We start from the raw sequence: 14,623 nt of genomic DNA on the forward strand, positions 1-14,623 counted from the left end.
GGAGGCTGTTTTCACCTCGGCAGTCATAGGACTCACGGTTCACCCATTTCCAGGCTGGTTCCCATTTTTCCATACCATTAGTACCGTGTGTCCCATAACTATGCATTGAAAATGCCAGGATGTGAATAAGTACCCGGTTTTCCGACCCAGCCTATGCAGAAGAAATCCCAGAACTACTGACATTAACAGACAGGGAGTAATATTATATCATTTTACTATAAAGTGCCCATTCCATGTTCGGTGGAGGCTTACAGTGCAGTTAGAATACACTGCATCAATTTAACCACGTTAAAACTCCACAGCATTTTCCCTTTTTAAAAAATTTGGTACTTTTCATTTGTATCTTTTGCAAAACACTATGCACTATCTACCTACATCTTGGCTTTATACTAGGTGCACAAACTGAACAATATCCCTGATCCAACAAATTCTTTTCTTATTCCAAACTAATACAATTGCGTCGTAAGCTTTTACCGCACATAGATGCCGGGCTACAAGTCCTGCCATGAATCACTCACAATGCCTTCTGTGTAGCTCTATTTAAGTCCATTTTTCAACTTGCATTTCGGGCATTCCTGTGAATTGGGGGAATGACAGTAAGACAACCTAGTTACAGAAACCCAAACTTAACTTCAGTTCTCTCAGGTTTAGATCAGTGACAATGGTTTAGTTGTCGAATTTAAGAGTTAAAACACTCCAAGGGTACCCTTTATTGCCTTAAGTGTCATAACCCACCACCACCAATTTACAAGACCAGAGCCCTGTTCATGTGCTGCTTCAATATTTACAAATGCTGGGTTGTCATTTGGACCCACTCTTCCTTACCTGTGAAAGGGTTGCCCATAACTATGCAGGAGTTCAACCAATCCTTTCCCACATTGCTCTTGCTTTGTGGTTTTAATCCTCAATTATTCAAGATTTATAGTTTTAGGACTGGAGCAGCAATGGAGGGTGCTAAGCAGGGTCTATCAGACAGTCCTATTCTGGTCTTAGGTAGGTGGTAGTCTGATGTCTTTAGAAATACATCCGCCTGAGCAATAGAATTTCTAGTTTGTAATTCAATACTGACTTCGTTTTTATTTTTTATTTTTTTCTTCTACACATTACTATAGCACTTTCTACTGCCTGGTTCTGCTTTCCAATTTTTTTCTTCTGATTTCAGGTTTCATTGGTGCACAAATCCGTACAGCCGTCCACATCATACAGGCACTGCACTTTATATGGGTTCCTTGGAGAGTGCTTCACTTCATATGGATTCATTGAAGACGTGACCTTCTTAGATAGGCGGTCTCATGGGTGCACTGACCGACAGAGCCATCCATATCATATGGCACTGCACTTCATATCTGTTCATTCAAGAACACTTCTAATGGGTTCATTGAAGACGAGACCATCTTACAACACTTCAGTTTCACCCTGACATTCTGTGACATGGAATACAAATGTTTCTGGTTATTGTGTGCCTCCTGACTTCAGAATTCATGCTATTTTAGACATAACATGCGCAGGAATTTGTGTTTTTCTGTGCCTGTTAAATAGGTCAGTCTACAGAACTGGCTTCAATTGTTTGTTGAAATTTTTGGCAATGTCAGAAGTTGTTGCTCAGTCGTACTCTTTACACGAACTCTCAGATGTTTTGATTTAATTTGTCATAGGCTGTCACACCAGCCTGCAGTTGCAATACTCCACAATTAAGCAGTTGCTTGCAGGAATTAGATTCCATTACCTACAGTCTGGTCATAGTAACTATCTCAAGAGTCAGAGAGGTTACAGAGTATACTTCGTGGGATAAAAAGGAACAAAATATCATAGTACGTCCAGATTCCCTATTACATACAGGCTGGTTGTTCAACTGTCACCTATGTTGCAGGAGGGAGTTCACTGGCTGTGGACTTGTTGTTGCAGTGCACGTGTCTAGTGGCATTTCTTGGATTCTTGCAATATCATGAATTTACAACTCGAGCATTGCAGTCTGACAAATTCCACATGCAACTGCCTGAGAATTCAAGATGTGATTCAAATTGAAATTTAAAAAAAAAAAGGAAAAAAGGAAAAAAGGACCCCTTTTCATACTGGTATCAACATATCAATCCTTCTGAACTCGTGGTTGTGTCCCATGTCCTGTCTGGAGCAGTATTTGAGTCTGCAGCAGCAAAGTGCTTTGGCTGGAGGTCATGGTGCAGCCACATCTGCAGCTGGAGTTGGTATGGAGGTCCATTTTATTTCAACTTTTGGACAATAGTCTTTGTCATGTTATATGCGCTACATCAAATTTCTTCTAACCAACTTCTTTCTGCTCGGGAACATTTGTGTACATACATTTAGTGTCTTATGCTTTGGACGTCATTCCTTCCAAAAAGATTGTTACGTTCAAACTGGCATTCTCTTTGGGGCTTCTAATTTGATATGGAGTCCACTAAACTATTACTACAAACTAATTGTGCACTGGTTTCTTTTGCTTTGTTGCGGTGTGGATACTTTGCTATTCGTGGAGCCCATTATTTATGCAACAAACAATCAGTGTATGTCGGACATGATGTTTCATATGGATAAACACCTATTCATTCTGCACTGAAGAGCATCTAAGAATGACATTTTTCGTCAAGGTGTGGATATCATATTAATAATATGACCTATGATGTCCTTTCCATGTGAAGAGGAAATTCCATCATATTCAAATATTAGCTGGAGCTCGCCTTTGTGATCCACTGTTTCTCATTGACAATGCTCGCGCCTCAAGTAGAACTACTATCCTTATCACTACCATTGAGGCTGTTTTGCTCAGGTCAGGTTATGATTCACATCACTATAATGTACATAACAGCCACATTGCGGCAGATACCAGTGCTGCTAAGGTTGGAATTACCATCTGATCCAGCCTTGAGTTGATGGTACTTTAATGTATCTTGTAGATATAGTCAGGTGGTGCACACTTGTGTTGATCAATGCACTATTCCGCTTCTTTACTTAGAGATACCATCATACAAACTGGAACACTTCAGAGACGTTGTATCTGTTCATGCCAGTCATTCATTTTCACATCCTTTGCTACATTGTCATTTCATTTGTATCTTCTACTAGTGGACATGTGAATTCCTAACTGGTTATCAAATACATATATCTAACATTGATACATTTAGGCACATCTGGATTATTATGCAGTTTGAAATCTAGTTCATGCATTTTCCACGTTATTGCATTATCAGTCATTATTATCTTTATCCTTACATTTCCTTAAATTGGGGGCTTCGTTACAGTTGCACTGTTCCATAGTCACAGAGCTTCCTTCACTTTGTTTGGGCCATTGCCAAGTTTCAAGCATTCACAACTTTGCTTCTGACACCCAATTTTGGTCAGTACTTAAATGTACTCAACTATTATGCCCATATACTTAATAACTGCTTCCTACGGTGCATGTATGGAGTATCAGCTGATGTTTGTTATCATAGCAATCCTCAGGATCAGACTTATCGAGTTTTAGTTATCAGTTTCCCTATTTACCTCGTATCATACAGGTGTCAGACACTCTTCACAGCCCTACAAACTCCTCCAAGTCTCTCTTCCTGAGGTATTCCTATAGAAACAATTTGGAGCTTGGCTGGTGCAGTGTGCTGTGACAGGATTTGCCCCCATTATGCCAAAGATTAGTTATATTTACAATAAAGTTTATATTGAACCTATGTATTGTGTGTTATTTAAAATTATTGTTATTATTATCATTTTGTTTTCAATTATATGCCACACATATGTATTGCGATACAACATGGTTGGTGATATCCAGCTCCAGTTACCATTATTTAACATTACTTACATTTCAACTCTCTCAATGTTAACTCCCCATGGTTCAGTGGCAACATCCAAGGTTTCCTGCAGAGTAAAATGCAGAGATTTTTTTTACTTAGCTTTCTTCTGACCACTGATATCTATCTTATCATAATATACACAAAGGCCATATTTGATTTGCTCATCATTTAGTATTATAATAAGAGTGTAAACTTTAAATAGGCAACTGGTACGTCCATTCCAATATCATCTGCTGTTATCTCCTTTTTGTTCTAATTTTCAGGTCCTAACAAATTTGATAAAATTCAGCTAGGCCAGGACATGCTGACTTGAAAATTAAGCTCGCTCTTGAGGGATTTGAGCTTGCCTTAAAATATGACAACATATTTTCATACCTAAGGTAAATATATAAGGTAGAACATGGGATGTTTAATATTAACTGTACAACTTTTGTTTTCTTTCCATCTTTCTTTACGCCCTAAAATCATATGCTGATAATGATAATTCATGTTATGAAAAAAGATATATATATATAAAAACAGGAAATACTATATTTAAAAAATACTTAAATATTTAGAAAATACTATATTTAGAAACAGAATAAATTTAATGACATAAGCAATGATATTGAATTCAGTCTAATGAAGTAATAAAGTGAAACCAGTCACACATTCTACATGTTGGTGTTGTTATATATATATATGAGAAAGGAATGGAATGCTGATATAGTTAGAAACATTAAAAGACAAACATATATATGTATACTGATTGATAAATGAATAGGTAGATAAGGGTTTTGAAATAGATTTTTATGAGAGAGATGTTTAGGTAGAAGACTTTGAACTGAAATATTAAACTAAGAACAGAATAGTGTTAACTAAATAATAATGTTTTAACATATCATAACAATGTTCTTGATCAACTTTTCCATCCAGTAAGAACAAAAAAGTAAAATTGGGAACATCACTAAAATATTAAAATATCAGTGAAAAATCACTCTTTGCCTCTTCTGGGGGAAGTGAGGCATCCATTCACACCTTTAAAAAGCCAACTTTTGAGAATGATTGAGATCATTTGTTTTTATCTTTTTAATTATTTGAAAAAAACTATGCATAAATTGGTCACCTAAATTGCATCATTTAAACAATATTAGATATACATCCCTTGAGGATAGTAAATTGAGTACATCCATTGTATCTTGAATGAAATCCAGTTGGCTAATAACTGGTTACATATTCTTTATTTCCAAACAAACCTGTCAAAGAAACATCAGAAGCATACATACTAACCAAGAGACATAAGCGTAGTTATTATTATTATAAAACTGGTTAAATCCCTGTATTGTATTTCAATGTGTTGACCATTTTTAGATGATTTCAGAATTTATTGCTACTATAAGTGACAAAAAAGCTTCATCTATATATTATATGCCAGAATTACAGCACATATGAAAAAGATACATTTTTGCTACTAACTTGGTTCAGTAGCTGGTAAAAGTTCTTGTCTCAAAGGGCAAAATTGATACGGATTAGAATCAGAATACTACAAACAAAATATACTGAACAATTTATTTATATTCAGCACTCACTTCAACTAGTCTACATGTGTAAATTTGATCTGACATGTTCTGAAGTTTGAAAAGATCCATCTGCTCTAACATGTTTTCCATCATATAACATCCACAGTTCACACCATAAAGCATTTCACTTAACATCTGGTGCCATTTTCTTTAAAAATATAGACTGGTTCATTAACTAACTAGCATATTAATAAAATTATTCCTTTAAGCAAAATTTACTTTTGAAGAAACCAGTCTGTTTTCTTGGAAAAGGGTCAGCTATTAACAGCAAATAAGGAAAGTTCCAGCTATATATTTTCTGAGGGTATAGTTGGAATTTTAACCAAACACCTTGGACATATAAGTTTTTCCTAGGAAAACCTGGGAAACCTCAGAAAATACTGATATTTTGTCCAAGGTTTTATAAGCAACCCTTGGACATTATCTCATACATTAAAACAAAACCTAGGAAATACCTTGGACAAAGCCTAGGACATGAGAATTTAGTTTATTTCTGGCTCGGAAAAACCTAGGAAATAAGAACTTAGTTATTTTGTTTTTAGCTCTGACGTGGCTCAGAAATGTTGACTTAATTTTTTTATAGCTAGGACATAGACTTGGACTGTTTTTACTGTGCACTTAGAGATTTCTGTATATTTATTCAGAAATGTTTTACAGTTTATTAAATTGAATAATGTCTGTCATTTCCCAAAACAACAAGCCAATGATTTTGAATTAAAAAATGACTGAATTTTGTTGATTGATTGATCTGGGTTTTACAGTGTACCATCTCATTTCAGGCAATATGGTGCCAAACAGAAACACAGAATTTGGTTTCAAATCTCATTTACATATACATAAAATATGAGATAAAGAACCAAAACCTACACACATGCTGGAATCCCAAAGTTAGAGAATTCTAAGTATTCGTACACTTTTCATCACTTCACACAATCATGTTACCATATTTACCGCATATGTTGGGACACGATAAAATGATTATTTTTTTTCCTGTCCCAGAACTTATGATGAAACATTTCTTTCACTTTGATCATATGTCCCAAGACTTAAGAAACGAAATAAATTTGTATTGCATTTGTGCTCCCCCCCCAACTGCACGTCACAATAAAATAGATAAATAAAACGCTTAATTGATAATAAAAAGAAAGAAACTAACCTTGTGTTATCATTTATTCCTTTTTTCAACATGAGCATTAAAGAATAAAATATTTCCACGAAATCCATAAAAGTAGCTTCCATACTGTAGCGTGTATCAATTATGTCCAATACCACACACCATGTTGTTCATTGACATAAACACTGAGAAACAATTGTGTGTGGTTGTGCTCAAAGGTTTGAACATGTTATCCGACTGAAAACTGGAGCCAACAAAATCGCATACAAGAGGGAAATAGTCAACTGATATCGTGAAGATGCCATTCACGCATGACACGGTGTTGGGTGCAAAATAATCAAGATTGAATTATATCCAGGTCTACTGCATGACAAATCATCATTTGAAAACACATTCACTTGAGTGCAAGTGACAGTCTTTTCACCAGCTAGGGTTACATAATTATCCTTACTATACCAAGCACATATAAGCCCTGATGGTGAATAAACACAACTGGCAGCAAGCAGTTAACTCCTTCTTTAAACCTACCAACAGGACATCAAAGACAAAAGGTTATTTATATTACAAAGCAGGCGATCTCAGAAGCCGACCCCAGTTACTTTATTTTGTAAAGGATATCAATACAAAGGTTATTTTATTGCAAAGCAAGCCGACATCGGAAGTTGACTATGGATTCTGTGAAGTGAGCCGATTTTTTTTTTTTAATATACAAAGACGGCTGAGATATGGAAGCATACTTGGGTTCCTTTTCAACTGTATTCACGGGAATTTTGAAAATAAATAGAAACAATGGAACAAATTTTAAAGTGACACAATATAGTGCTTTGTGCACAGATGTCGATGACCCAGCGTCACCCAGAATATTTGGAGAAAATAAAATCATGTGATGAATTCATTGAGGCCAGAAGAGAACTATACTGTATGCCAGTATCTCGCAAATAAAAATCATTATTTTAAAACACATTCACTTGAATGCAAGTGACAATCTTTTCGCCGGTGCAGGTTACATAAGTATCATTAATATTTACCAGCAGACATCAGTGCACCTTTGTATTAATTATTACTAAAGATGCCAAGCACATATAAGCCCTGGTGGTAAATAACACAACTGGCAGCCAGCAGTAAACTTCTTTGAACTTGCTGACAGGACATCAAAGACAAAGGTTATTTTTATTACAAAGCAAGCAGACGATGGAAACCGACTTTGAACTCGGAAGCCGAATTTTTTTAAAGAATATCAATACAAAGGTTATTTTATTGCAAAGCAAGCTGACCTCAGATGCCGACTACTGGATTCTTTTAAGTGTGCCGATTTGTTTTTTTAGCTTTGAATATACAAAGACGGCCGAGATATGGAAACTAACTTTGGCTCCTTTTCAACAGTATTCACAAAAAGTTTGACAATAAAGTAAAACAATGGAACAGTTTTTAAAGTTGCACAATATAGTGCTTCGTGCGTGAACATCGATGACCCAGCATCATCCAGAAGATTTAGAGAAAATAAAATCACGTGATGAATTCGTGATGGCCAGAAGAGAAACAGATCATTTCGCCGACAATATGATCATTAACAGAGATGAAACTCTAGTGTACTTTGATCGCATTCCTGGATGGACTGACGATAAGATGGGCATCAAAAGTGTGAGAATTAGCAAGACTAGTGCAGATTTGAAAAAAATCTTCCTTTTTGTTCTTGCAGTTTCCACTTCAGGTGGTATGTTGCCTCCAACAATTTTTCACGGTATGAGAAAGTTAAAAAAGTATTCATGTACCAAAATAATAGACTGTACGTGTGCAGGAGAAGGGTTGTGTTGATGAGATGCTGCTGCTGTGGATTAAAGAGTTTTATCTCAAGTACAGTTTTATATTTAAAAAATAAAATTTCAGCTGGATTGCAATTTCCGACATGTAATTTTTGAATGATTTAAAAGGTGTCCCACAACTTACGACTCGAGAAAACGATGTGTCCCAGAACATACAGTGCACAAAAAAATTACTTTTAAAATTAATTTATGGTGTCCCAACAAATACAGTGTCCCAACATATGCGGTAAATACGGTAGTCTAACACAGTGGTCCCAATTATAACACCTTGTAACCAACGGTACAATCATAAAAGTATATTTTCTAACAATTAAATCAATAGTATAGCTTTCAATGCTTAAAGGAACATATGTCATTATTCTAAAAATTTGCATGTGTGCTAGTTACAAGAATGATAACTGAAAGTACTGGTATATAAGGACAATAAATTATTATGGTATTAGTGTACAAACAAATCTGAAAAATTTCATGGCACTGTTTATTTGTGACATCAGTAACAAAAATAATAATTATAAATATACAACTGAGTCTGAAAATATTGCATGGATGATTGGCACGGCACTGTTTTTAATTATTGGAACAATGACAGATTTCACTTTGAGTTTAAACCTGTGTTATTTTGTTTATTTAATCAATCAATCCTCTCTGTGCCGTCTGGTGCTTGAGGCAACAGCAAGGGAGCACCATTTTGGTCAGTCAGCTGCTGTTATGGGGGCGGTCTGCAGGGTGAGGCCTCTGGTCTTGAGTTCTTGCTCCACGGTTCGGTGCCAGGTCTCTTTGGGTCTGCCACGATTCCTTTTCCCCTGAGGAGTCCATCTCAGTGCCACCCTTGGTAGTGAGTCAGGGGGCATTCTGCAGACGTGGCCGAGCCATCTCCATCGACATGTTGCAATAGTCTCAGCGATGGTGCTTGCGCCCGCTCTGTGCCGGAGTTCCTTGTTCAAGATCATGTTTGGCCAGAAGATCCTCATGATCCGTTGCAGGCACTTGGTCTGGAAGACTTTGAGCTTGTGTTCTATGTTAGCAGTGGTCTGCCAACACTCTGACCCGTACAAAAGGATGCTCAGTACGTTGCTCTTGAAGATATGGATCTTCGTGTGGGCGCTGAGGTTTATTGTCCTCCAGATGGGCTTCAGCATTGCGAAGGCCTGGTTGGCCTTGCTGATTCTTGTGGTGACTTCCCTTGTGAAATCTCCATCTGTGGCGACCTTGCTGCCCAAGTACATGAATTCGTCTACTTCTTGCAGAGGCTGGTCATTAATGGTGATTGGGTCGCCCACTCTAGTGTTCTTCCTCAAGACTTCTGTCTTCCCTATATTGATTCGAAGACTTATGGTGCTTGCTGTTTGTACCAACTGTTGTGTCTTCTGTTGGATATCCTGGTGTCTGCTTGCCAGCAACCCAATGTCGTCGGCATAATCCAGGTCATCCGGCATTGAGGTCAGCGTCCACTGTATTCCTTGCCTCTTGCCCTCTGTGGTGCGGCCCATGATCCAGTCAATGGCCAGTGAGAAGAGGATCGGCGAGAGAATGCATCCTCGCTTCACTCCGGTTTCCACCTTGAATGGTTCAGTGAGTAGGTTGTTGTGGATGACTCTGCACTCAAAGATCTCGTACAGGAACCTGATGACGTTGACAAGTTTCTGGGGGATGCCATAGTGTTGTAGAATCTTCCACAGAGAGGCTCAGTGCAGGCTGTCAAAGGCCTTCTCAAAGTCCACAAAGACCACATAAAGGGATCCATTCCACTCATGGGACTGCTCAAGGATCTGTCTGAGAACGAAGCAGGATTTGCCCTTCCTAAAGCCTGCCTGTTCCTGGCGCAGGATGCCGCCCAGCTGTTGTGATGCATTGGAGAATGATGCGATTAAAATCTTACTGGAGATGGATAGTAAAGTGATTCCTCGCCAGTTGTTGCAGTTCCCCAGATCTCCTTTCTTGGGAAGTTTGACGATGATTCCTGTTTTCCAGTCATTCGGTGCTTCTTCACTATCCCAGATCTTTTGGAGACTCTGGCAAAGAAACTGCAGTGTCTTTGTGTCTTCTGCCTTCAGCATCTCGGGAAATACTCCATCATCGCCAGGTGCCTTCCCATTCTTCAGCTTGTGGATGGCCTGCTTGACCTCCTCAACAGTGATGTTGTCACACTTGATGTCAAGGTCCTCCTCTGCTTCAGGAATGTTGGCGAGTACTGGTGGGTCTGGGCGATTCAGTATGGACTCAAAGTGTTGCTTCCATCTCTTCAGCTTCTCCTCCTCCACTGTGACATGGGTTCCATCTTCATCTCTCACCGGAACGTCGTGGTGCTGGCCATAGTTGCCCTTCAGCTTCTTGGTGTTCTGGTACACCATCTTCATGTCTTTCTGCTCTGCTGCTGCCTCCGCCTCCTTTGCCAGTCTCTCTGTGTATTCTCTCCTGTCTCTCCTTGCTGATTTCTTCACCTCCTTGTCCTTTCCTCTATAGTCCTTTGAAATTCTCTCTTTCAGTCTTGGTGACTTGGAGTCCAAAAGTCTCTTCTTAATCTGTCTTCTCTTGTCTATGCGAGTCCATGTCTCTCCTGATATGCACTCTGTCTTCTTACTATTCCTATAACCTAAAACTACTTCTGCTTCCTTCATTACTCTGTTGAAATTGTCAATGGTCAGCGCTGTCTCATCTTCTAGAACACTAAACCTATTCCTTAGGGCCAGCCTAAACTCTTCCTTCACTTTTGGATCTTTCAGCTTGGCCACATCGAAGCACTGATTCCTGGAGACCCCTATCCTAACTTTCCTAAGCTTCAAAGTCACCTTGGCCACCAGAAGACTATGGTCGCTGCTGATGTCAGCCTGCCGCATCACTCGCACGTCCTGCAGGGAGTGTTTCCATCGGCTGTTGATGATGTGGTCGATCTGGTTCTGAGTTCTGCCATCTGGTGACGTCCATGTGAGCTTGTGGATGTCCTTGTGCTGGAACAGGGTCCCTCCTATGACCAAGTCATTCTCTTCACAAAAGTTGACCAGTCTTTCCCCGTTGTCGGTCATCACACCTACTCCATGGCACCCCATGGTCCTCTCTCTGTCTTTATTGTCGCAGCCGACCCTAGCGTTGAAGTCGCCAAGTAGTAACAGCATGTCATGTCGAGGGACGTCCTCTAAAACGGCTTGAAGAGCATTGTAGAAGGTGTCTTTATCCTCTTCTTCCACGTCGTTATTTTGTTTATTTACAATTAATTAATTAAATTAATATAAACTTAAGGTATTCATCAAACACAAAACTAAGCTACTGTGAAAGATATTTTCCAAGTAAAATGGCAAAATATGTACTCGTCATTTTAGTTTTGCAAAGCCAAACCTATCCTTTCAGTCAAGTTAAATTGTATGTCAATAGTGAAATTTTATGCCAATAGCTAAATTGTGAGTAGTAATGGATAAAGTAAAAAATGTGACCTTGTGTTAGTGTACTTGAACATTTTTATTTATATACCTAGATTCAAACACCTGAAGATGAACTCTTCCCTCTATGTCTCCTTTGGACACAAATAGTTTTCCAATTGAATTTACATGGTCAGTTTCTCTGTGGAGGAGGTATCTCTCAGCTTCAATAGCTACTTCACCAGTGGATTACTTTTCCTCAAATGTAATTGTAAATTAATTTTTTTTCTTCTTGACCTTGCTTGTTTTCAAACACTGAAAATGTTCATCCTTTGTTCAAGCCTCCTTTGTTTATATATTTATGAGGCCAGCCCACTCCCAATGTGTTTCGTATTGCACTGGTTTTAAAATAAGGGTAAGTAGGTAGTTTTGTTTTTTTGATCTTGGAAATTTTTTTAATTTTTTTTGTTTAAACAGTGCTATAGTCGGCAACGAAATTCAAGGAAAGTCAGTCAACTGGAAATGTTCTTTTGGTGGCCTAATATGGCAGTTTCGGTCTGCAACAGTAGGAAGCTGGAAGACAATTTGATTTCATAATAAAAAAAATAATCGTGAGATTATTGAAGGATTTCACATAATACTCATAGTAGATGCTTATGTACTTAATGTTTTTAAATAAAATTATATTACAATGAAATCTTACTAAAGTTGTGAAAAGTTTGAGGAAATATTTCATTCACAAAATAGGACTGATTGTTCCTCCCTCTATGCACTGTTTAACCCTGCAAAGAAATAACTTTTGAAATATGTGTTTAAATACTTCCAACATTATCATTTATTTGGTTTTACTATATAGCTGTCAGAGCCTAAGACAAGAATGGAGCTACAGTTTGAAATGGAACTGAAGATGGATAAAGGGTATAGTTAAACACATTGTAAATATGATTTATTTTAGGTCTTAACAAAGATTTACACACAATGCAGAGGACGTTTAATAATTTGTGTAATATTTCTGCTCTTTTAACTTTTTTATTTACAAAATGTTGATAATGTGTAGTGTGAATGTAAGCTTGTTTCTCTCAAATCTTTTGACAGGATTTAATGTCAGCTGTTGCAATCCCAGTGTTTAAAGAAATGTGAATTTATGTTACACCAAGCCATGACAAACATTAAGTAATCTTCCAATTAAATCAGATTTCCTTTGTTTGTCTAGCTGAAAAGTAAATGTGGCGTCCATGACACCAATCATGCTCTATTTTACCACTTGCATACAAATTTGCAAAAAATGCAAGCATCAGTGATCTCTTAACTTTATAAAGGTTCTTGGGTTACATAATTAAATTGATGATTATTTTTATTTTAAAGGCCAACGTGCCAAACATTTTTTTGAAGAACATACATGGGTATATGTATTTATTTTCCAAGTAACAATACCCATCACTATTGCATGTTATATGAGAAGTTTGCCATTTTTTTTTTAATTCAGGGTTAAAACAAGTAAAGATGCAAATCCACAATCAACAGAACTTCCAAAAATGGCCAAGAAAGTAGCAACAAAACAGACCAAGATGGCAACAACAAAACAAAGACTGCAACACCAAAAAAATACCCAAGATCAATATGCAACAATTCCAGACTTTCTAAAAACTTTATAAGCAACAAGCTTTGTGTCATATCTTTAAGGGCTGATTACAGTAATGAAATAGATAGCAATTCTGAATAGTTCTAACAATATCTTTAAAGGGGTGCATCAGGATTTTATAATTAATTGAATACATTGATTGAACTTGTAAGGCATTGAGCCAGGAACAGAATATAATCTTTAGTGTATTGTTTTTAGCAATTTAGAATGATGGTCCCAAATTTAAAGAATAGGCCATTATAGAAATATAGCATTTAAGGGTTAATACCTTGTTTTCAGAATTTTTTAAAATTCAAAACAAAATGATTTCAAATACGAGTTGTAAATTTAAGGCTGCCAATGACAGTAATGTCATACGTGTACTAATTTTATTATTAATTTGTCACATTTTGTATTTTCAAATAAACGATGACAAACAATAAATTCAATGAACAGCTAAAACAATCAAGAAATTGAGATTTAAATGGATGGATTTCTGAAACTAATGTAGTAAATTTGGAACTAAAGGAACATTATGGACATTCTGTATATTTGGACCTTTTTAAAATTTTAATCTGTATGTGTTGAACGACATTAAAAATAAAATGTTTTCTTACATTTGCAATAATATTTGCTTCATAATTCTTGAGCTGATATTTTATGTCAGGGGGTATCCTAGTAAACCTCCAACGATATGTCCGAGGAATCTTTGGATGATATGTTGAGCAATCCTTGGACACTATGTCCGAAGAATTTTCAACCATAGACATATCTGAGGATTCTGAGGAAACCTCAGAATATTGGTTACAGAAAACCTTGGAGGTCCGAGGTCAAGCTCAGACATCTGAGAATAATAACCTTGAAAATAGGTATAAATTTTTTTTTCCCTGGGACTATTACATGTACCTTGCTAAGTCAGTAACCAGTAACATTCGAGACCATTTCTGTTTCAATTTTCATTGAAATTCATTAAGACGAGATATGCTCTATATATCCACATAGGAGCAAAACTCTTGTTTTTGGATATATTAAAAAAATTTTGACGGAAACTTTGAGTCTATTGTGGAGAATATTATGAATTTATCATGTCAGCGGGCTCCAAAAATGAAATAAACTCCTCAATCTTCAAACCAGCAATTGCAAAACAATGCTTTTGAAGAAGGTTTCAAGGAAAGCACTCTTCACTGTGAATAATTATTATGAAAGTAAAATCTGAATTTAAGTCCTAGGCATCAATTATTTTATGGAACCAGCCTATGTGCAGTGGATATTAAATATCATATTTAAAAGAATGAAAGTTGCTGATTGGTTAAAATAATTACCAGAAAAATGAACATAATTGTTCAGAAA

At 36.9% G+C, this 14,623-nt stretch overlaps 1 protein-coding gene and 1 long non-coding RNA gene across 2 annotated transcripts in view; one reads left to right on the top strand and one right to left on the bottom strand.

Annotated features, from left to right (window-relative positions):
* Positions 1-14,623, bottom strand: part of LOC149778469 (mechanosensory protein 2-like) — an 84,949-nt gene that overhangs the window by 35,632 nt on the left and 34,694 nt on the right. The window contains exon 5 of the mRNA XM_089939331.1: positions 3,812-3,867. Coding sequence (XP_089795457.1) covers positions 3,812-3,867 — 56 coding nt within the window. The remainder of the gene's footprint in view (positions 1-3,811; positions 3,868-14,623) is intronic.
* Positions 1,863-13,884, top strand: LOC149778470 (uncharacterized). The gene is made up of 4 exons (XR_016415513.1): positions 1,863-2,212; positions 4,067-4,183; positions 12,509-12,570; positions 13,139-13,884. It is a non-coding gene; the product is annotated as an uncharacterized LOC149778470 (long non-coding RNA).

Source organism: Sinohyriopsis cumingii, chromosome 17 (assembly GCF_028554795.1).
Source record: "Sinohyriopsis cumingii isolate HCF-2022 chromosome 17, ASM2855479v2, whole genome shotgun sequence".
In the NCBI taxonomy this organism is placed as follows: domain Eukaryota; kingdom Metazoa; phylum Mollusca; class Bivalvia; order Unionida; family Unionidae; genus Sinohyriopsis; species Sinohyriopsis cumingii.